General features: G+C 45.6%; 1 protein-coding gene across 1 annotated transcript; it reads right to left on the bottom strand.

The window, feature by feature from the left end:
* Positions 1 to 373: 373 nt before the first annotated feature.
* On the bottom strand, positions 374 to 22,018 carry ENDOU (endonuclease, poly(U) specific). The gene is made up of 10 exons (XM_007937900.2): positions 21,964 to 22,018; positions 14,780 to 14,902; positions 9,966 to 10,037; positions 9,351 to 9,485; positions 8,706 to 8,877; positions 8,125 to 8,324; positions 3,067 to 3,180; positions 2,287 to 2,393; positions 1,428 to 1,570; positions 374 to 494 (listed from the first exon to the last, which is right to left on the bottom strand). Exons 1-10 carry the CDS (start codon positions 22,016 to 22,018, stop codon positions 374 to 376), a joined length of 1,242 nt encoding a protein of 413 aa, XP_007936091.1.
* Between the last annotated feature and the right edge of the window lie 2,645 nt (positions 22,019 to 24,663).

The raw sequence follows: 24,663 nt of genomic DNA, 5'->3' as shown, positions 1-24,663 counted from the left end.
GCCTCAGGAGGAGGAAAGGGAGAAGTTCTCTTCCCTTTACATGAAAAGGAAGCATGAGTCTTGGAGAGAGAAAAGAATGTGTTCATGATCCCATCACACATCAGGGCTGAGAGCTATAAAGGGCTCCGGAACCTTCTCCATCTAGACTCTGTTCTTCGTCTCTATTGCCAAATTGCTAAAGAACAAAGAGTTGACTGTTTCTCTGCATTCTTCTAATTTGTGTTTCTTCCTTCTTTCCCATATGGGCATTTCTGGATCAGGGAATCCCTCTCTGTGACTCAATCTCCTGCTTCCCCTCTCCAGCCCAGAGCAGATAGCTCCCCATGCCTGCAAGAGCCCTCACTGCTCTCATGCCCCTTTCTGGCTCAGAGTTCTACTGAGTGGAAGACACCACATAGGCTGTGGCGATGTACTTCTTGCCATGTCCGTAGGTGGTCTTGTCCCAGGTGTAGGTCTGGATGGCCAGAGGATATCCACCTAGGCTTACCTGGCACCTGTGGGAAAAGCTCACCAAATCATAGGGGCTCTCTGCTTCACCTTTCCCCGTCCCCAGGCTAGAAGGACAACCCAAGCAGTAAACATCCCTCCCCTAAAAGGTCTTGAAGAAAGAGCTGCCACAGCTTTCCTCAGCTGCTGCCTGCAGCTCCCCACAGACAGAGCCCTTCCAAAATCTATGGCTCATTTTCTATCTTCTTAAAGAGTACCACTCTTGATCTTTCCCAGAGCAGTATTCTAGAAACCTAAAACTCCAGATTCTAGAGTTGAAACCCCACCTCCCACCCCACAAAAAAGAAGAATTAAATGTCTGCCTATGGGAGTTCTGGTAGTGTAGTGCCTAAGGCACTTGACTGCTAACCAGAAGGCTGGTGGTTCAAACCCACCAGCCACTCCTCGGAAGGAAGATGGGGCAATCTACTTCCATAGTGATACTGCCTCAGAAACCCGAGGAGGGGTCGCTATGAGTCGGGTCCAACTCAACGGCACATAACAACAACAGCCTAGTGTTACAGAGGTCCCAGACACTCTGAATGTTAAACCTGGAAGGGGCTTCCAGAACATGAGGTCCAGTGGTTTCCAAATAGTTTTCTCTGGGGCTCCAGGGCTCCACAAGCAGCTTTGAGGACCAAATAGATGATCCTTGGAAGCCCAATTCCATTTCTGTCTGGTTTATATAGTAGGATCCTACAGGAGCTATTACTTGGTGAGAAATGGGGATGGTGATTCTACTGCTAAGATGAAGAAGTTTGGCAGCCACCGATCTAAATCCAACAACTTCTTTTTCTAAGTGAGAAAACCGAGGCCCAGAAAGGTGATTTGTCCAAGCCCACACAGCTATTTAGTGGCAGAATCCAAGTCTCTAGAATCTCCTCCCCTAGCCAAGGACAGCCTGCAGCCAGCCCTCCAGGCCCACATGGCCCAGTACTCACCTTTTGCCTGGCCTGGCAATGAAGCACAGGGAGTAGAGTGCAAACTCAAACTCCGGGCTGCTGCCGATGAAAGCAGAGCCCACTTCCTTATAGTAGCCATCCCAGTTGAACTGCATCGCCAATACATCAGGGTAGGAGTCCCACTGTGGAGAGAAGGGCAGTGAGGGGGTCTGGTGACTCCCACAGAGTGGAGTCGCAAGGATGCCACATGCAACAGCCAGCTGCTGTTTGTTGAGCATTGGAAGCCTGCATGGGCTTTCTGGGGTAATTGGATTCTTTAAAAAGAGCCCCATTCAGTGGACCCTGTGCCTGGAGCTCCCAATACACATCCACCAGGGAGGCCAAAGCCTGAATCCATACATCCAATCCCAGGTCAGCACCTCACATTTGGAAGGGATGGACAATTTCTTGCTCCCAACATACTTCCTGACACAGAGCAGCAAAGGTTTATTTTTTATAAACTTTGTGGAGTTTAACTCAGAGTAGCCAGGCTGAAGTTTCTGGACGTGTTCAAAGCCACTGACCTTCCTAAGGAAATCCAGGCACAAGTAACTATGAGTCTTTGGTTCTTCCCTCGAAAGTCCGCCCCTGTCCCTGCCTTCCCACCCAGAAATGCTGCCCTCTGCCTCCTGTCCCTGAAGTACTTCAGCCTTCACTGTTTGGAAGGGAATCCTGGAGTCCTGGTTGGGTAAGCCCCATCTCCAGAGATGGGGAAGTCAGATTAGGCTACTGATGAGATCTGGGTGAGAGACAAGCTGCAGTTGTCAGTTCTATTACTGTTTGGAACACAGAAAGAAAGCAGAAAGTCTGGGCACTAACAAGGCTTTCCCAGACTAAGGGGTCAGGGCTCGGCACTCACAGGCCCATCATAGATGTGACTGTAGTAGTCAACCAGGCCCTCCTTCTCTTGCAGGTAGAAGCGAATCCAGTTGTGGAAGCCAGTGACCTTGCCTTTTTTGATTTCTCCTATAACAATCAAATAAGCCAAAATGGGTGATTGGGGCTTCCTTCCCTACACTTATGTCTAATTCCTCCCACTCCACACCAATACTGTCTCCCTTCTCTAAGACTCTAACTCCTAAAATGCCTACCTATCCTTCACAGGTAGAGAGGTCTCACCTCTGACTCTCCATGTCCCTCCCATTCACATCTTTCACCTCAAGAAGACCCCCTTTTCATCTCACGCCCTTAGGAGAATTTCTCCTCTCAGCTGACCATGGTGACCACATTGGAATATTCCTCTCAGCCATTTCTCTAGGAGCCAGCCAGACTTTAAGGGGTAGGGCAATGGGGAGAAAGACCATGGACCTGTAGGAAAGCAGTTTACCAAGTGCTGAAGGTAGAGGACTATTCAGAGGCAGACAGCCTTGCCCCTGAAACTTCTCCCATCCTAGATAGATTCTATGGGAGCTCTAGAACAACATCTGGTCTTCTTTTCCCTTATGTATTCCAGAAGACGTTGTTCCTCATAATGGCTGCTCACACCCCTCCTTCTTAGCTTAGGAGTGGAAGTGTCCCTCTCTGCTAGCTGGCTGGGCTGTTGATACATCACTTCCCAATGCTGCCCTGCTCCTGGCTGAAGTGGTTACTGTTCATCCCTCTACCTCCAACTCTTTCCTTCCAAGCAGAGTGATCCTACCTGAGAAGACGTGTTCAAAGCCACTTGAATCTCTCTCTTCATTGCCTCTTGAATAGAGTCCAAACCACATGTTCTTCAAGTCATTGACAAACTCTTGCTCTGTGCTGTACCGATCTGGGGAGAGGAACACAGAGGACTTAGGAGAAGGGAGAACTGGGCCAGGTCCTAGGAAGCAAGAAAAAGCTATCTGCTCCAGTATATCAAGAGAAACATGAGTTCAATCAACAAATGTATTCAGTTTGTTCATTCAAAAATGACCTATAGGGCACCTATTTTGTGCCACGTCCAGATCGAAAGGTTGGGGATTCAGCATGGGATAACAAGGACAAAGTTCCTGTTCTTATAGTTTATATTCCAGTGGAGAAGACAGATAAATAAATGACCAATGAATAAATAATATGATATCAGATAAGTGCTATGAAGAAAATAAAGCAGAGTAGCCCATAATGATGGGGACTCTACTGGAGAAGAAGATCAGAAAGTCCTCTCTGAGAAGGAAGAGACCTAAATGATAAGGAGTCAGCCAGGCAAAGATCTGGGGGAAGGTTCCATGTACAGGGAATAGTGAGCACAAAGGCTTTGAGGGCTTTGAGGCAGGAATGAGTTTGGTGTTCAAAGAACTGAAAGAAGTTGAATTTAACTAGAGCATAGTAAGCAGAAGGGGAGGGTGGTAGAAAAGGAGGTCCAAGAGGTAAACAGAGGCCATTTCTACAAACTACAGCAAGAACGTTAGATCCCAATTTGAGAGTAATAATTAAAATAGATTCACTGAGCACTTTCTATGCATAAGCCACTGTTTTAAGTGCTTTTGATGTAATAACTTACTGAAACCTCACAAAGAATATTCACATAAAGTTAGTATTAATTATCCTCAATTTAGAAATGAGGAAAGTTAGACAAAGGTTATTTAACTCACCCAAGATCTCGCAGTTAATAAGAGTTGGTGAAAACACTTGAGCCCATACAGTCTGGCTCCAAAATCCAATCTCTTATACACTCTACAGACTGTCCCCAACTTACCACTGGGTTCTGTTCTGACAACTACTGCATTGTAAGTCAGTTCTGATGTAAGTTGAATACCTCATATTGTTTCAGTTATCATTATTATTGTCTTTTATTTTCAGTATCTTTATAAATCTAATCTTTACTTGTCTTTGGGGTTGGAAACATTACATCTGAGAATCATAACATCAGCGAAATACATGTGCCAATATTGTATGTATAAATATTACGATAAGCTGTACAACAACAACAACAAAATGGACAGACATAAGTGCAGTTCACCATAACTTGAGTACGTCATAAATTGGGGACAACCTGGATAGTTTCTCAGTGGTGAAGAGCCACTGAAGAGTTTAAAGCAGGGAACTTATATGAAAACAAGCTTTTTTTTTTAAAGGATCACTCTGATTGTGTATGTACAAAGGCCAATGGAGAGGTATGAGTGAGAAGAGAGATAAGTTTTGAGGCTAATGCTTTGTCCAAGTAAGAAGTGGTGAAGGCTTAGACTATGGTGGAGGAATGGGAAGGTGGACAATCAGGGGTAATATTTTGAAGGTGGAAGTGATAGAAATTACTGATGGAGGAGGTAGGAATAAGGCAGCAAGGTAAAGAAAAGAATCAAATCGAACTCCTGGTTTTGGGCCTGTGTACCTGGATGGATCAAGTTGGCTCTGACTCATAGCAATGCTATGTATAACAGAACAAAACACTGCCCAGTCGTGCAGTATCCTCACAATCCTTGTTATATTTGAGCACATCGTTGCAGCCACTGTGTCAATCCATCTCTTTGAATTTCTTCCTTTTTTTCACCCTCTATTATACCAAGCATGATATCCTTCTCGAGGGAATGGATTGTGGTACCATTTATGAAATGGGAAAAACTGAGGGAGGAAAAGATCTGAAAGAAGGAATGAGAATCATGAGTTTTCTTTCTACTAAATTCGAGGTCTCGGAAGGAAGGTTGGGCAATCACTTCCACGGTGATACTGCCTTGGAAACCCAAAGAGGGGTCGCTATGAGTCAGGTCCAACTCGACGGCGCATAACAACAAGAACAAGTTCTATGTGGATGCTGACTATATACCTAAGTGCAGATGAAAAAAAGGCAGCTGGGACTCAAGGGAAAGGTCAGGGCTATAAATTTAAATTTGAGAGTGTGGTGAAATGGGTTTCTTTATGTGGCCTTTTGCCTTGGTTCTTTGGAAAAAACAGTTTGAAGGATGTTTTTTCCTAAATTCTTAGGAGTTACCTTTTCCCTAATTTTGTACCCCAGAGGGTTTATTACTTTTGTCAGTGCTGGTTGACCTTTTCTTGGTAAGTTGTAAACAACTCAATTTAATGCTTTTTGTCTGGTCCTGGGCTGCAGCCTGCCCTGTGATTGGTATGCATCTTGCAGGGATTGGCCAATAGATTATGCAAATGAAGTGTCTGTGGCTTACGAAGAAGGGATTGGTCAATTCATGGCCACTGCTGGGAGGGACCATGCCTTGAAATTGGCAAGGAGTTGTGTCTATAAGAAGCCAATCCCTCAGATGTTTTTCATACAGAAAGAAGCAGAAGGAAGAAAGAAAACAGAAGAAGCAGAGAGAGAGAGAGAGAGAGAGAGGTAAGAAACCTCCTAAAAAAACTATAACACAAAGTCAAGGGCTATTACACAGAAGAAAGTGTAACAGCAGCAGAGTCAGTGATAAGATGGCAGAGCTGAGAGGAGACTATCCTCAAGGGGCTGAGAGGAAGCCTGCACAGCTGATAGAAGCTAAGAGAGCTGTCCTGCATCGAAGGAGGGAGATTTTGTCTACATGCTTCCTGATCCTATCCTGGGTTGCACCCTGTTACTTCCGTAATAAACCACTTAATTGTAAATATAGTTTGTGACTTCTGTGTGGCCATTGCAATGGATTAACAAACCAGCAGAGAAGTAAAGAGTGCTGTGGGAAGGACAGCTGGTGTCAGAATTGGTAAAAAGGTTGGAGAGTTGAGGTGTGTCTGACTTTCACTTCATAGGAATCAGCCTCATACTGATGGTGATTCACACTATCCCCCCTGAAGTTAGGCTGGGTCTAACACCACCATTTTATAGGGAGCCATCAAATAATGACTGTCAATTGTCCAGAATTGGGAGTGCATGGGTGGTGCAAATGGCTTATGTGCTTGACTGCTGACTGAAAGGTTGATGGTTTGAGTCCACCCAGAGGTACCTGGAAAAGCCTAGCCATCTACTTCTAAAAAGTCAGCCACTGAAAACTCTATGGAGCCGGTTCTACTCTGACACACATGAGGTCACCATGAGCTGGAATCAACTCCATGGCAACTGATTTGGTTTGGTTCAGAATTATGTGTGCAGGATACAAAAGAAATACCAGACATACTCCCTCCTTTCAAAAACTTAAAATATGATTGAAAAATAAGCCTACATATACATGACATAATGGAGAATGATTTCACAAAGTGAATAGTTACCACTTACTGCTAGGCTTTCTACTGGGTACTTTACATGCATTAATTCTAAAAAAAAAAAAAAAAAAACACCATTTCACAGATAAGATTCAGAAAAGGTAAAATCACTTGTCCAGGGTCACAGTAATAACAGGAGGGAGAGCCAGGAGTCAAACCAGGTCTCCTTGGCCCAAGGCCATACCCCAAACTCTCAGCCTACAGAAAGACAGCTGTGAGCTAGGATAAGGAGTCATCTTTCATAAATGTGGTAGGATGTGAACTAAGTGGTATTTGAGCAAGGAGAGGGGCAAGAAGAGGGTGCAGAAAAGGAATGGCCAGACATTGGTGTGAAAACCCCAGGTTCCAGCCCCAGGACTGCTTCCCAACCTCCTTTATGGCCTCAGACAAATCATTTAACCTGTCTCCATTTTTGTCATTTGAAAAATAAAGGGGTATGTATACAGTCCAAATTATATTAGTGGTTACCAGGGGCGAGAGGGAGGGGGGAAAGTGGGAGCCATTGTTTAGGAAACAGTGAGTGTTTGTTTACTGTGATGGGATATTTGGCAACAATTATGGATGGTAGTTGCCACAACATGATGAATATAATTGATATCACGAAATCGTATACCTGAAAAATGTTGAATTGGCTAACATTGTATTATATATATTTCGCAATTTTAAAAACTATATTTTTTGTAAGAAATAAAAAAGCGGCACACACTAAAGCAAAGAGAAAACAGTGAAGGGCTCTCTCTCGACCGCCGAGATTCTTTCCTGGTTTTATTCCAAAGAGGACACCAGGGGGCAGTACAGGCTTTCATCCTCTTCATAGGGATTCCTGATGTTCCTTGCCTCACTTATAAACAGGAGGTTGTTACAGACCCTCAGGGAGGCCTGCAGCAGCTCCAGCAGAGGCGATCCCACAGCGATGGAAGGCCTGGAGAGTGCCGCCCCGAGACAGAGCCCAGCTGCCTGGAGTTCGGGAAAGGAATCCAGAGGACACTAACAAACACTATCCAATGCCAAGAAGTCTGGCAGCCAAAACCTTTTTTGGTCTGATTTGAATGTATCTGGAGTTGCTCCAACCAGAACTCTTACCGGTAGAACTTCCCTCTCTGAACCTTTGTTGATTTTCTGTTGCTGTTTCCCTAGCAAAACTGTGGTGTCAGCCAACTACCTTCCTGGACTTAGAGCAGGAGAAGGGAGTAGAATCAGAGACTCTACCTGCCTGAAGTGGTGCTGACAATGGGATCAGTGAGGGGGCAGAGAAGTAGAGTGGGGGCAGGAATGGCTCAGGACTCTGGGGGGGGGACCCTGAGACTGAATCAGGGGTGCACTAATAGGAAGGGGTTAGATGGAGTAGCTAAGATCATGTCAAAAGATGGAATGGTTTCCAAGCTAGGTGCTGGATCCCTCAGCTCCTGTTTGGGTCCTTAACTTCTTCTGGGCTCCTCTCTGATCTCCTCCCTGATCCCTTCTGGATGTACAATGGCCTCCATGTAGTCCCAACTGTTTCCCCACCTTCTACAAACCATGGAGACCCCAGCGTTGCCTGGCTCTCCTGCAGCAGACCTGAGCCTTCGGCACTGCCTCATGGCACCTAGGATAGCTCACTCACTCTGGTGATGGAGGAAGTCATAGAGTTCCTCCATGACAGCAGTCTTCATGATCTCCTTGAGGAAGGCATCCTGCTCAGCCAGCTGCTGGGCACTGAAGTGCTCCCCATGGCCTGTCTCCCGCTGGTAGTTGTTGAGGAGGTTGATAAAGGCAGCATAGGTTGGTTTGGAAAACAGCTTCTCACTGACATAGGTGAAGAGCCTGGGGGAGGTATAGGGAGACTCACTCTCAGGCCTGAAATATGAAACAGAAACCCCTCCAAGAACTTCTAAATGGGCCAGGGTTGGGTTCAGGAGCAAAGTTGGGGACTTTAGATACTCTTAATGGCTATTCATGAGGTCACTCTTCTATTTCATCCCTTAGAAGGTCACTTCTATCTTCAGCCTGGTCAATCGCAGAACCCTTCCAACTGTATACCCTCAATCCCTCAAGATGATTTTATTTGTCTCTGGGGCCTATATTATTTTTTTTCTATTTCTTTGATTCTATCTAATTTGAAAAGACAAAAAATGAGGCATTAAAAAATCAAGGATGAGAAGAGAGACTTTGAGGGGAGCAGGAAGAGGAATGAGAGGAACTCACGGCTCTGGGCAGCAATCCACTTGGTTTCCGGACTCAGAAGGAGGGATGCGGTTTTGGCTATTGAGAACAATGTCTGCCTTCTGGGCCTTATTGGTGTCTGCCTTGTAGATCTTCTCAGAGATGCTCTGAATCTCCTCGTTGGTTATGGCATCACTGCTGTGGGAGAAGCCCTCTGGGAGGAATTGGGGAAAGAGTGGTCTCAGCTGGAGGGCAATTTTCTATGTGCATCCCCTCCTGGGCATCTTCTAGAAGCTGGCAGCAAGGACAGGGTCATATAGGAAAGGGGTCATGGTCAGACATTCTGGGGTTGGAAGGCAGGGCACTAGGGTCTAAAGGACCCTTTAAAACACTACATGGCATTGCCATAGCATGTTCACATATTGTCCTCACTGCCCCTTCCCTCTAGGAAGATTCTCAAACTTTGGCATTCATCAGAATCTCCTAGATGGCTTGTTAAAAACAGATTGCTGATCCCCACCCTAGAGTTTCTGACTCTATAGGTCTAGGGTGAAACCCTAGAGTTTGTACTCCTAGTTAATTCTCAAGTAACCTGGTATTATTAGCCCAGAGACTACACTTTGAGAACTACTGCTCTAGTGAGCCCCTCTGTCTCTCAGGGGCTATGTACAGGGAACAAAGACTGACCATGGGCACACAGGGTCTCAAAATCCTCACAGCAGTTTCCAAACTCTTGGCAGCGGACATCACAGTGGCATGGGTGGTGCTTGTCAACGGCTTCATGGCAGCGGCCCTGGCAGGAGCTGGGTGCTGAGTACAGGTCTGAGGGAACAGGGAACTGGTGTTCAGGCAAACCTCTAGAGGTTGCTCTCAATGTCCAGAAGGCTCCCTCTCCCTCCTGGCCAGTCCTTCCCTTAGCCTCGCTCTTGTCACTCTTCCTACTAAAGATCTCCAGGGAAAGGAAAACAAACAAGCTTAGTTCGTGCACACCCTTCACAGGCAGGAAGTCCTTTCTGATGGCGAACTTTACTTTCAGGCCTGTTGTTTTTATAATCTCCTCACTCTAAAAATAAAATCTCTTCCACTTCCTCTCCTGGCCTCTCCCCAGGGTCAGATGTTCTCTGACTACCCTCAGGCTGGGGAGCCCTTCTCCCCACCTCCCAGCTCTGGTTTTAGGGTCCATCTGGCTTAGGTGGACCTGTTGCTACTGCTATGTCTGTTCCCTCTTTGTCAGCCCCTCATGCCCCTCCTCCTTTATCCTGAAGTGCCCCCCCTTCCCCCACTTTGGGATGGTAAACTCACTGCTAGCTGGTGCCTCCTCAGTCTCCTCCTCCAGCTCCAGGAACGTCTTCAATTCCTTGGGGTCCTCCTCAGCTGTAGGTCAGAAAAATAGAGTCACTAACCTGCCTCAAAGTTTCTCCTCCTCCTTTTCTCAGGTTCGTTTTCTTTTTCTTAGCACCCCAAGGTCAGGGACAGGCATGTATTTTGGAAGTAAATAAAAGCAAGAGCTAGGGTACAGTGAACTAGTACCAGGTAAAGGAGGATGAAAGCTGAAAACGGAAGACAAAAGAGGACAAATGATTGAAAACTATTATAAAAAATGTAAAGAATTTTGCCAGGTGGCAAATCAGACCATTTTACCACTCTGATGCTCAAATGTTCTGATGTGTGTTGAGGAGTGGCTAGTGGGTTTGAACCACCAGCCTTCTGGTTAGCAGTCAAATGCCTTAGTCATTACACCACCAGAGCTCCCAGTTAAAGAATAATCCAAATGCAATGCTCTGTCTTTGAGTCAGATCCAATTCATAGCAACCCCTTCTTGGGTTTCTTGGGTGTGTGTGTGTGTGTGTATGTGTGTGTGTGTCTGAGGGTGGGGGGGTGTCTCTTCTGGATTGAAAACTCTGGTTTTGGTTACCACTATTCTTTAACCCACCAGCCACTCCTCAGAAGGAAGGTTGGGCAATCTACTTCTGTAGTGTTGTTGTTGTTGTTGCTGTTGTTGTTAGGTGCCATTGAGTCATTTCCAACTCATAGCAAACCCATACACAGCAGAACGAAGCACTGCCCTATCCCACGCCAGCTCCATGATCCCCGCTATACTTAGCCCATCATCGCAGCCACTGTGTCAATCCATCTCGTCAAAGGCCTTCCCCTCTTTCATCGACCCTCCACCTTACCAAGCATGACAACCTTCTCCAGGTCCCCTGGAGAATGGTCCCCTCTGACAACATGACCAAAGTAGGTGAGACGAAGTCTGGCCATCCTCGCTTCCAAAGAGCATCTCAGCTGCACTTCCTCCAGGACAGATCTGTTAGTTCTTTTGGCAGACCATGGTACCTTCAGCATTCTTCGCCAGCACCGCAACTCAAAAGCATCAACTCTTCTTTGGTCTTCCTTATTCATTGTCCAGCTCTCACATGCATGTGAGGTGATTGTAAATACCATGGCCTGTGTCAGGTGCACCTTAGTCCTCAAGGAGACATCCTTGCTCCTCAGCACTTGAAAGAGTTCCTTCACAGCTGATCTGCCCAGTGCTACACATCGTCTAATGTCCTGACTGCTGCTTCCATTGGCCTAGACTGTAGAACCAAGCAACATGAATTCTTTGACAACCTCAATCTTTTCTCCATTTATTATGATGCTGCTTATTGGTCCAGTTATGAGTATCATTGTCTTCTTTATATTGAGATGTAATCCATACTGCAGACTGTGTTCCTCAATCTTCATCAGTAAGTGCCTCAAGTCATCCCCACTTTCAGCGAGCAAAGTTGTATCATCAGCGTATCTCAGGTTGCTAATGATTCTTCCTTCAATCCTGATGCCACGTTTTTCTTCATATAGTGCAGCTTCTCGGATTATTTGCTCAGCATATAGATTGAATAAATATGGGGAAAGGATACAACCCTGACGCACTCCCTTCTTGATTTTAAACCATGCAGTGTCCCCTTGTTCCGTTCGAACAACAGCCTCCTGGTCAAGGTACAGGTTCCTCATGAGTACAATCAAGTGCTCAGGAATTCTCATTCTTCTCAATGTTATCCATAATTTGTCATGATCCACACAATCAAATGCCTTTGCATAGTCAATAAAGCACAAGTAAACATCTTTCTGGTATTCTTTGCCTTGAGGCAAGATCCATCTGACAGCAGCTATGATATCCCTTGTTCCACATCCTCTTCTGAATCCAGCTTGTACCTCTGGAAGTTCTCTGTCAATATACTACTGCAACCACTTTTGAATTATTTTTCAAAAATAATTTCCGTAGTGTTACCTTGGAAACCCAAGAAGGGGTTGCTATGAATTGGATCCAACTCAAAGGCAGAGCATTACATTTGGATTATTCTTTACCTGGGAGCTCTGGTGGTGTAATGACTAAGGCATTTGACTGCTAACCAGAAGGCTGGTGGTTCAAATCCACTAGCCACTCCTCAAAAGAAGGTTGGGCAATCTACTTCCATAGAGATTCTGCCTAGGAAACCCAAGGAGGAGTTGCTATGCAAGTTTGGTTTATTCTTTAACTAAGGAGCTCTGGTGGCTTCATAGTTAAGACATTTGGCTGCTAACCAAAGGACTGGTGGTTCAAACCCACCAGCTGCTCCTTGGAAACTTCTGTAATGATTTACAGTCTTGGAAACCCAGTGAGGGTAGTTATAAGTTGGAATTGACTCAATGGTAGTGAGTTTCGAGTTTTGATTCTTTAACTAGGCATCCCTCAATGATGCAAACAGTTAAGCACTTGGCTACTAACCAAAAGTTTGGCAGTTTGAATCCACCCAGAGGTGTCCTGGAAGAAAGACCTGGTAATTTACTTCCATGAGGTCACAGCCATTGAAAACCTTATGTACAATTCCACTCTGAAACACATGGGGTTACAAGTAGTCTGACCCAACAGCAATTGGTATTCTTTAACTAAAAGTCAGAGAGAGTCTTGACACTCCCTAAATTTCCCTCCCTCATTTAGGAACATCCTGTACCTATAAGGACTCCTAATCAGAGTCAAGAGAGATCTCCTCCCTGAGCCTGTAGGAATAAGAACAATCTATTGAGATGCCAACTTCCCTCCTTTCTTTGCCCCACTTGACAGTAGCCACAAAGACTGTTTGGGGCAAAGGTATATTCAGAAATCACATTCCTCTTGCTGCTCCATTTCCTGAGCCTGCAGTCTGAGTGGCTGCAACCTTGGCTCTGGATGGAGAAGGGGTGGGGCGGGGTGGGGGAATTAATGAGGCAGGAAATGTTCCTGGGGATTCTGAGCTCCTCTCTCATCCCATCAAACCAAAATATCAAACCCACTACCATCGGGTCAATTCTGACTCATAGCAACCCTACAGTACACAGTGGAATAATTTCCCCCAAAGAATGACACTGTTACAAAGTGATTCAGAACTATTAGTGTGTTTGCTGGATGGTATCAGGTTATTGGAGTCTTGGTGGTTTAGCGGTAGAATTCTTGCCTTCCATGAGGGAAACCTGGATTCAATTCCCAGCTAACACACCTCATACAGAGACTTGTGTGTTGCTGTGATGCTGAACAGGTTTCAGTGGAGCTTCCAGACTAAGAAAGACTAGGAAGAAAAGCCTGTCAATCTACTTCCAAAAATTAACCAATGAAAGCTCTATGGATCACAATGGTCTGATCCCATGCATGGGATTGCCGGGAGTTGGGAGCTGACTCCATAGCAGCTAACAAGCACTGGGGTATTACTATTCAAACCATGGAGAAGGTTCTTCACTCAGTCAACAAACAACTGCAGTTAAGTGCTGGGAAGCCAAAGCGTTCTCAGTTCAACCATACATTGTGCTAAATAGACTTTTGTGAGCTGATCTGGAACTTCAACCATCATTTATTTTTTTCTACAGAAAAAGGGTCCTGAGTTGCAAATCAAAGACTTAAAAGATGAAATGGCACCTAAGCTAGGTATTTTCTCTATCTTTAAATGTCAACCTGATGGCCCAAGGTGAACAGGCCTTCCTTAGTCTGCTGAATGGTTAAGAAAAAGTAGGAGGACAGGAGCAGTGGAAGAGTAGTAGGCTCTGATTCTAGGTACTGAGCTCTGGGCCTGCCCTCCCTGTCTGGGCCGGGTGAGCCACACCTCTGCTAGCATATACAGTACTTTTGTGTAAATTAGAGAAATGTTCCCTTTCAATGGAAGTATGTGGGCACAGAGCTGAGTCAGCAGCCTGCATCTTTGGACAAACGAGGGAAAGGTACCATTTTCTCTCAGCAGGCACAGCTCTGAACCAGGGCACATGGCTTGGTGAGAAAGGGCTGGATATCAACTGCCTCCTTGGCAGGTACCCTTGTGCAGTGTACAACCTGCACAACCATATGAGGTTATCTTGCTGGTCATTCCCAACCATGGCTTTAGTGACCATGTTTTCCAAACAAGGAGTCAGGGCACATGTTTTGTCAGTAAACTGAGCAAGGCTTTGTGTCACAGGGCAGAAGAAGATGATTTTTCTGGGAGTCTAAAACATTGGAGGCATCCAAACAAAGGGATTATTCAAAAATTGTTTTTTTAAAATGATCTATTTTAAAGTCATGCCTTTGGAATAGTTGAAGAACAATGACCTTTCGAGGGTGGTGCATGTTTCATTTTAATCACTGGGCTGGGAATGAATGACTGGAGATGTTCAGTCATTTGGTCCAGTCAATATAAGAAGAGCAGTGTGAGCCATGACAGTCACTATGCGCCATGGCAGTGTTCCTAGCGGCACATAAATTGCAAACGTTCCCTGCCATTTTATTTTTGTGATTTATAGTGTTGAATAACAATTGGTAATCTAATACATGCTAAAATACATTTTTAGCATTTTGTTCTTGGGGAATTACTTAAACTTTCAAGATTTTGTTAATCCCAGTAGTTCAGACAGATACTCCTTCTATTGTAATTTAAGTCAGGGCTTTAAATTGGAGACATCTTAGAAAATCTGGGAGAAGTGGTGGCCAAATTCCTGATCGTGGCCTCTGCCCCTCAGTGGGCTCCTTCTGTGCCCTGAGAGCCCACTCCCATCAGTCCTGAACCCTCTTCTGGCCAGCTTAGACACCCAAGCCCGTGGCATTTCAGGCAGGCTGGATGCACCTCCCAGACCCTTCATCCCACAAGGATTCTCACCAATACACAGGTTCTCATAGTCTTCACAGCAGTCCCCATGCCGAGGACATCGGCGGTCACACTGGCAGGCAGCATCTCGGTCAAACTTCTCATTACAGCGAGATGCACACGATTCCTTTCTTCCTATGGGCAGTAAAGGTCACAGTCTCAGCTCTATGGAGATCCTGTTCTCAAAAAGGTGCCTTGTACAGGAGCCTTCACTGATGGGGCAAAGGCCCCACGTGTCAGGAACACCCACAGCCACCCATGTATAACATAAGCCTCCTCCCCACAACCCACCTTCAACCAAATATTTCAGAGCTCTTAATATAAAACAGGGAACCCTGGCGGTATGTGGTTAAGCACTTGGCTGCTAACCAATGTGTCAGCAGTTTGAATCCACCAACTGCTCCATGGGAGAAAGATGTGTCAGTTGGCTGTCATAAAGATTCCTGAAAAAACCAAACCTACTGCCATCAAGTCAATTCTGACTCCTGGCAGCCCTATAGGACAGAGTAGAACTGCCCCATAGAGTTTCCAAAGCTATAAATCTTTACAGAAGCACTGTGCCTCATCTTTGTCCTACAGAGTAGTTGGTGGCTTCAAATTATCAAGCTTTTGGTTAGCAGCCCAATGCTTTAAACACTGAGCCACCAGGGCTCCTTTCCATAAAGATTACAGGCTTGGAAACCTTTTAATGCAGTTCTATTCTGTCCTGTAGGGTTGCAGATTCGGAATTGATTCGATGACACAGGTTAATATAGAATAAGTGTCCCTGGTTGGCACAAACTGATCTTGGCTGCTAACTGATAGATTTGCATTTTAAGTGCACCATGGGTGCCTTGGAAGAAAGACTTGGTAATCTACTTCAGAAAAATCAGCCATTGAAAACTTTATGAGCACAGTTCTACTCTGACACACATAGTTGCCATGAGTCAGAATTGACTCCACAGCAATAGGTTGCTATAAAACAGGATCACAAACTCCAGTGGCTATTGGGGCTAGGCAGGTAAAGTAAACAAGTAGAGAAACAATAGGAAGAGGTGGGACTCTGGCAAACTTGAGAGCGAATGCCCTGGCTACAACTGATAGCCACTACTCCACTCAAGACAAATCTGTCTTGAAAAACGTATAGCCAGGATGCTTCTTAGAGGCAAGGATGGCCAGACTTTGCCTCACATACTTTGATTATGCTGTCAGAAAGGACCAGTCCCTGAAGAAGAGTATCATTCCTGGTAAAGGAGAGGGTCAGTGAAAAAGGGGAAGACTCTTAATGAGATAAATTGACACAGTGGCTGCAACAATGGGCTCAGGTGTAGCAATGATTGTGAGGTGGGGTGGGACTGGGCAGTATTTCTGTTGTAACAGGGTCACTGTGAGTTTCATGGCACCTAACAACAACAACAGCACAACACAACACTCCACTCCATCTGTATCCATGCTGGGATGCAGGCTCAGTGTTGCCAAAGTCTCCAGTTTTCCAAGAGAAGCCTTAATTTTCACATGAAATTTCCCAATATTTAAAAATTCCAAGCAAGCCAAAGAAAGAGGTCTGTGGGCTGGACTGTGCACCTGTCATGTAGATGAAAGTGAGTCCCAGTGCTGTGCTGTCCCGGCCTCTCTCCACTCCCCCACCCCTTCTTCTCATCCCACCTTGTCCCTTTTATGTTTTCAGCATCTTTGTTTTTCCTCCCTTTCATCCTGTCTCCTCTGCACTCTCTTTTCCCCTGTGTCACATCTTTCTCTTCCTTCCAGTGTTTGGAATGCATTTGGATTAGTTTGTTCTCAGGGCGGGGAAGGAGGCGGGTGTGGGTGAGAACTGGGCTTTGGAAAAGATTCTGTTATGTAACCACAGACCACATCCCTGACTTGAGCCAAATGGTTTGCAGAAGCAAACTTTTGGTCATAGGGGGCATAAGTCAAGAAAATTTTGAAAGGAATAGTATGAACCCACTACCATTCCTGAAAAAACAAGTTCCTGACCATCTCTACTAAGACGGAGTCAGCCCCACATGCCCACAACAGCAAGGACAGCCCAGGGAAGCAGAGGGTACAAGCCAAGGCGACAGCTACCCTGGGGACCATCTCCTTCCACCCTAGGCTTTAAGGGCGATAACAGAGTCTTTGTTTCCATTTGAGGTTCCTGAGGTTTGGATTTGGCTAATGCTGGGTCTAGGGGTCAGGCTGTGGGTTATAGAGAATGTCAAGATCAGAATCAGAGTTAAAATTAGCATCAGAATTTGAATCAATGAGGAAACAAACCTAATTTGAACCAGGCTTGGGGTTAGTTAGGTTTTTAGATTAAGAGCTATACTTAAGATTTGGGTTTGAGTTATAGTTTTTGGTATGTAAGAATTCTGTATTGACTTTTGGGTAAGGGGTAGGGTTAAATTTAAAATGACATTCAGGGTTGAGAAATATGTCAGGGTTTTTAGACTTGGAGCTGGTTCTGGTTGTGTGTTGACACAAGTATAGAATCTTAATTTAAGCTTTCACTGAAGGTGAATATGAGGGATTTGGGTTTAGTTACTAGTTTCAATTAAGGGGATTAGCATTTATAATGAAGAATGGGTTAGCTGAAAGGTTAAGCACCTGGACTCTGGAACCAAACGGCTTGGAGCTGGAATTCTGGTTCTGCTGCTTTCTGGTTTGACTGCTAACCAAAACGTGTTCTAGTGATGTGCTCTTGGGCAAGTTCCTTGACTTTCTGTGCCTCAGTTTCCTTCTCTGTAAAATGCAGTAATAAAAGGCCCCATTTCATAGAATATTTATGAAAATTCAATGAGCCAACCACCCATGAACACTGTGCTCCCTTAAATAATCAAATATATGAGACCAAATGGTCAACATTTACCCTAAGACAAAGATGAGAAACTGAGGGACAGGGAAGCTAGATTATGGAAAGAGAGCAAACAGAATGGAAATAATGAGAATGTTGATACATTGTGAAAAATGTAACCAATGTGATTATTGTTGTTGTTATTTGCTGTCGAGTCAGACCTGATTCATAGCGACCCTTCCTTGGGTTTCCGAGGCGGTATCACTACAGAAGTAGAAGATCGCCCAACCTTCCTTCCGAGGAGTGGCTGGTGGGTTTGAACCGCCAGCTTTCTGGTTAGCAGTCAAGTGCCTTAGCCGCTATGCTACCAGAGCTCCCAGCAATATGATAGAACAATTGATTTAAGAATTGTCAAATGAGAACATAATTTGCTATGTAAAACCAAAAAGCCTTTTGCCATTGAGTCAATTCCAACACACAGTGAACCTACAGGACAGAGTAGAATCAACCATAGGGTTTCGAACTCTATAAATTTTTTACAGAAACAGACTGCCTCATCTTTCTTCTGCAGAGCGGCTGGTAGGTTCAAACCACTGACTTTTGTTTAGTAGCCAAATGCTTTAACCACTGTGCCACCAGTAAACTTTCACCTAAAACACAATAACTTACTTTTCAAAAAATTTAATGAGCCAATATTTATAAAGCACTTAAGCGTGTGTTTGTGACACATAGTGGCGCCATACAAGTGTTTGTTAGATAAATAAATGGTGGCGATAGTCCATGCCTGTCTAAGGTGATAAGTGTCCAGACCGGGTGGAGCAGTCTTTCCTTGCAGTGGCCCTACTGACAGGCTTGATCTAGCTGACTCACTCCCTGCCTTCAGCAGGGCCATTCCTTAGGCACATTTATGTTGTTGTTGACTCTTTCTTGGTTTACATCATCACTATGAGCCTGTGTTCTTTACATCAAAGGTCTGTCAGGCCAGGTTAATCAGGTCCTAAGGCAACATCACTTTGTATACATGACCTCCATGTAGGCAGCCCTCTGATTCAGTGAAAAACTAAAAAAAAAGCCATCAAGTAGATTTCAACTCATGGCAACCCCATGTGTGGCAGAGTAGAACTGCTCCACAGGATTTTCTTGGTGGTGTAGTGGTTAAGGCATTTGGCTGCTAACCAAAAGCTTGGTGGTTAGAGCCCACCAATTGCCCCATGGAAGAAAGATGAAGCAGTCTGCTTCCGTAAAGATTGACAGCCTTGGAAACCCAATGGGGTAACTAGGAGTAAGAATTTGAATCTTAATGGAAGCAGAAGACCAGGCCTGTGTTCTGTGACACCACTGGGGTCGAGGGGAAGGTTGAAGCAGTAGTTGAGTGCCAACTGTTTGTGCCACTGAGGGCCTTCTCATCCAATGGATCATCCCTAAAAAAAGAATAAACACAAGGCCATTTATTTGTCCCTTCCCTTCAAGCCAGCAAGAAACCCTCTTGAATCTTAAAATGATGCTCCCTTAGAACCCAAATGCAAAGATATTAAGGAGAAATGCCCAGCCCATGAGGAAAGCTACCTCTGCAGCCTGCTCAGTCAGCCTGGCAGTACACCCAGAATCCAAAGGGAGAGGTTTCAGACAAATCAGGTCACTGTTTTTAATGGCCCAGATCAATGAGTCCAAGGAATGAATTCACTCCATTCCAGCAACTGGCACCAGTTGAGAAAGGCAGAAAGTGAATAGTCAGCGCTGTAGGGTGGAGAATACCCCCACTGGCCCAAGCTGAGTAGACTTTTTCATCTCTCTTCAAGAACTTTGTCCCCAATAAGAGCCTCCTGCCAGGGGTTCTTCATATTTCTCTGTGAACTTGGTCTGCTTCAAGACAACCTTGGGAGCTGAAGGCAGAGGACAGGGGTGGGAGGGACTTTTCCTCACCAGCACCTCCCTGTGTCCCTGTGCTGTTCTGGGGATACTCAGAGGACAAGTCAGCCAGACTACTCACTCCAGCACCCCCACCCTAACCCTCTTCATCATATAAACGCTCTGTTTATACCTCACTCACCAAGCCAGGCACCTGAATCATGGCCCCAGCTCCCCTTTGCTGCTTCTCTTCTGCCTCTTCTCTCTGAATTTCTCTTTCTGCCTTTCTTCATTTTGGTCTTTCCTGTCTTGGTCTCAGATTCTCCCTCCATTGCCTGTGAAGAGCTTAGGGCCTCCCATGAAATGCTAAATTTCTCTGTACCCTCTAAGACATCAGTATTCCAGAATATCCACTCCTTATCTATACTGCCCAACAAGAGAGCTCGGTCTCAAGCATGAATGGTTACAGTGTCCCTAGATGCCAAACCATCAGGCTCTCTGATGGCTTGGGCATCCTATGTCTGTACCATCCAGGATCCCAGATGCCATTTCCAAGGAAATTTAGTCAACCAAAAAGATTCATCTCCAGGACCAGCTTCCTCTGTTTAAAACAGCAAGGTCTTTAGCCCCCAATTCATAAATGAGGAGCTGAGGCTGTCAGTGACTCCCCAGTATGATTCAGATGTTTGCATCAAAGTTCTGAAATGTTGCAATAGTATAGGCAAGGGAAGAACCTCCTCTCTCCCACCTCAGAAAAGAAGGAAGTATCACCGCCTCAAACATCACTTCCCCAGCAGTCCCACAGCTCAGTCAGGTGGTTCAGCCCCTGGTAGCAAGGACTCCAGCTGCATTTATGATGCCACTGCTGCCTCTGTCCTCAGAGATGACCCCCACCCCCACCCAGGGCTCAGATGCCCCGAGTTGCACTCCTCTTCTGGACTGGGATATGCTGACTCGCCAGCCTCTCTTCCACACCTGGCCCTGAGGTGCTATCCCTTTCCTCCACCAACAGGTCTGAGGCCAGAGTGTCCTACCCCCTCCTTCTCTCTCTGACACCTCCCCACCACCCAGGGCCCAGGCAGAGCTGGCTGTTAGTGCTGGGTGCTAAGGTGGAGAAACACCATCCCATCCAGTGGTGGGAAACCTGGGAATAGCTTTCCCCTCCAAGGGCTTTCCCTATCAGAATCCCATTAACCAAGAAAAAGGAAAGAAAACCGAACCTGTTCCCACCGAGTTGGTTTAAACTCATGGCAAGCCCACGTGTTACAGAGTAGAATTGAGCTTGTAGGGTTTTCTTAGCTGTAATCTTTATGGTAGCAGATTTCCAGGACTTTTGTGGTACCTTGGATGGGTTTGGTGTAGTGACTAAGGCATTTGACTGCTAACCAGAAGACTGGCAGTTCAAACCCACCAGCTACTCTTCAGAAGGAAGATTGGGCAATCTACTTCCATACTGATACCGCCTCGGAAACCCAAGGAGGGGTCGCTATAAGTTGAAATCGACTCGACAGCTGTGAGTTTGGTTTTTTGGTTTGGATGGGTTTGAACTATCAACCTTTCCATTAGTAACTGGGACCAAATCGTTTGTATCCTGGGTCTTCTTATCCACAATCTAATTGGAAATGGCCTCAAGTTTCTCCCAGGAATATTTATAATCCCAATTCTAATCAAAGTTCCAGTTTGTTGTTACTCCATGCCAAGTGCTTATCATGCATTATCTTATTTAATCCTCACAACATTCCTTAGAGTGACAACTTGAGTGGGTAGAATGAGCATCAGGTTCTGATTTGTTCTCCTCTGGGATAGAAGAGGATTCTTCCCACACCCCTCAGCTCAGCCCTTACCCTTGGCATTCATTCTCACCTACTTGATAACCACCAATTAACATATCAGCATCAACATTTTGCACAATAACCACACAGGAAAGTGAATCTTCTTCTGCTAGTCCCATCCCCTGCACTGCTAGTAACTGTGGGCCAAGTTCCTCCTCTATTCTTTAGTTGAACTAACACTGAGACAAAGACCATTTCTTCTGATTACCTGTACAACCATAGGATGTTGCCCACTCCCTGGCCAGCGACCCTTCTGATTTCCTCCTGAGCCTGCCCATCTCCTAAAGCATTACCCAGAGAAAGATCAGCACCTCAGACAACTTCACCCATCACCAGGCAGAACAGGGAATGACCAAGGACAAGTGAGCCATTCAAACCCAAACGACCATAGTCCCAGCTCCATACCATGCAGTGGCCCAGGGGAAGGGAATAACAATAAAACCTTGGTTAGAGCAAAAGTCAGTTTGGACTAAGGGATGATTGGAGTGATCCTCCAAGGTGTTAAGAAGGGACTTTCATGAAATTAGTCCATCAGCCCGGAACTCCCTTCACATAGTACAATCTACTCCAGAGACAACTCTTGCACCCTCAGACAAGGAGGGGACCAAGGTGCTCCACAGCTTTAGGACAGAGCTGATCCCTGACTTTGCCCCATTGCCCTCACCCTCCAAGTTCCTCAACTCTCTGATTCTTTATGCAAGAGCTCCTACCATCCCTTCTCCCATCCCCATCAGACAGTGACTTACCAGCCCAGGCCAAGCCACAGAGCATGGCCACTATCAGGGGGACACAGGCCCTCATGGTGCTCAGTTGGAGGCCAAAGGGGGACTGGCTGTTAGACTTGCACTGGAGTCAAGGTGAATGTCACAGCTCTCAAATGAGCCTTATTTCCCAGGCTGATCCTTTTAAAGACATCAGGACTTGTGGATCTGGTACCTCTGGATCCTTTCAGGAAGTAAAAGGGTAGGGAGGGATCCCACATGGATAGGAGGCAGGAGGAGGTGGGGCCTACAGCTGATTAAAGCCTGAAGGAAGGTGACTAAGGCAGGTAATGCCAGATGTTTAGAACAGGTAATTCTAGGTGTTTGTAGCTAGAAAATAGGTCATCCAAGCAGGCATAGAAAGATGGGCTTAGATGGTTGTGTTCTCTATCCAAATTAGGGACACCCATGGGCTTCTCTTTGGAGTGATCCTCTCCAAACACTCACATACCTGCAAGCCACAAGCCTGATCTTGCAAGAGGCTACAGATTGGCTTCATCTTTGAATCCCTCCTATTTAGCATAGATTACCAGCACATAAAAAGATGATCTTCAAAAGTCTGACAAATAGTGCCCAAGCAAAGGTTGGGGTCATTGGAAGGAGAGATGTAAAAGATATGTCAGAAACAAGGGTTGCTCTTCTTGCCATTAAGCCACCATATCTAAATCACCTTGCTAGTGTAGTAATGCAAATGATCCTCTAACTCTTACTGAGTCAGCATCTCAGGTTTTGCTTGTTTCAGGTTTGCATAGGTTCTAGGTTTATGAGGTAGGGCAAGGGCAAAAGCAGTCAAAGGACCCAGCCTTCCCAACCAGGGCCCTGCTCCATTCATCCTGTCCCTATACCTCTTTCTCTCAAGTGAGAGATGAGGCTTCTCACATCCCTTTTATCCCATGTCTAAGAATAGAAATGTAATTCCTTGTGACTAACGATTTTTCCCCTCATAATAGAGGTGAAACCTGTTAAGTAAAATGTCCTTTCTGGAGAGAGCCTTGCATGGGGACTCTCAGCCTTCTCATAAAAGGAAAATATCATATAAGAAGGGAACATAGATATAAAAATATAGACCTCTCTATAAATGATTCCCCCCTCCTCCTGCCCCAGGTGAGATGGGGAGTGTGTCTTCCACATCCACTGTACTTTAAAAGTAGAAGTTTCCTCCTCTCTCTGGTCTCAGTTTTCTCATCTGTGAAATAATGGAGTTGGGCCTGACAATCCCTTCCAAGTCCTCTGACTTTGGGTTTGCATTTTTCCATCCAGGCCCAGGTTGAGTTGTTGCTGGTGGGTGAAGGAAAATCCCCAACTCCTTGCTGGGTGGTGGTTTTTGTTGGGTGCTGTTGAGTTTATTTCAGCCCATAGCAACCCCAAGGGACAGAGTAGAACTGCCCCCATAAGGTTTTCTGGGTTGTAATGGAGATGAGATCAAATGTAGAGTTTCAGGGGTAGACATGACAAGTCTGGGGCCAGCCATCCTTGCAAGGAACTCAGCGTAGAAGCACAACTGAGGAGCGACTGGCCCTCTCTCCTGGAAGGAGTCACAGCAGAAATAGCTGCTTCATTTGCGGAAGTTTCATTTGAACAACAAGGAGGCACCTGAGCCACTGCCAGTCAGTCCTCATCCCCCTGGGTTAGCACTCCATCCACATATCTCTGACTCCAGTTAGTTTAGGGGCAAAAGAGAGTGTCACTAGCCCAGTAGGAAGCAAGGAAGGCCTCAGAATTTGGGACTGGATGGTCTGTACTTCCTAGTGTCCAGCTGATTGGATCCTGACTGAGGTGGAATCCATAGAGTTGGAGTGGGGTCTTCCCAGGGTCCCCTGATGTCCAGCTGAACTGATCTGGCATGGACCTGCAGGGTGTGACCTCTTCCTCCATGAGGGGAATCTGACGTCAGGCTCAAGGCTGGGAGCTAAGGAGACTGCTGAGACTGATCTCATAAAGCCAAAGAGATCCTCTGAGGACCCAAGTGTTTCAAGCCAGGTCCTTGAACAAAAACAATGATAACTTTAATGACCACCACCAACCTGGAGCACTGACTACGCATCACACACTAAAAATTTCGTGTATGTTATTTCAGTGATTCTCACTACAACCCTTGATAGGTACTATTGTTATCCACACTTTATAGATGAGGAAACTGAAGCACAGAAAGTTTGGGTTATGTGCCCAAGAGTGCACGATTATTAACTTATTCAGGAGGACTTCAAACCCAGGCCTATCTGACCAAAGTACATCATAATAAGCACTAATGCCACCTTGCCCCACAATCATCACACCTTCAAAAGCTCATTAACATGTCTGACACTATGCAAAGAAGTCTAGAATCATAGATTCATTGGAACTAAGTGACATTAGTAGTCATCTAGTTGCACTTCCCAAATAATGTTGCAACCCCCGAACAATCCTACTAAGGGGTTGACCTGCCACCACTTGTGACAGGAAGCTCACCCCTCTGAGTGCTGCTCAGCTCCCCTTCCCAAAACTGATTGCCAACCACTAGAACTTTACAACCCAAGACATGCTGGCATAGACAAAAGCAGATAGGATAGTAGAATGAATCTATTAAGCCAATAAATTTTGTTAGCTACTTTTGCATCAACTCTGACTCATGGTGACCTTATGTACAATAGAACAAAATGTTGCTTGGTCCTGCATATCCTAAAATTGCCAGCATGTTCAAGTTCA

This window comes from Orycteropus afer, unplaced genomic scaffold, assembly GCF_000298275.1.
Source record: "Orycteropus afer afer isolate SDZICR_OR568_19922 unplaced genomic scaffold, OryAfe1.0 scaffold00045, whole genome shotgun sequence".
Taxonomy (NCBI): Eukaryota; Metazoa; Chordata; class Mammalia; order Tubulidentata; family Orycteropodidae; genus Orycteropus; species Orycteropus afer.
Note: the sequence above shows the minus strand (reverse complement) of the source record. Positions and strands in the feature narration are given on the sequence as shown.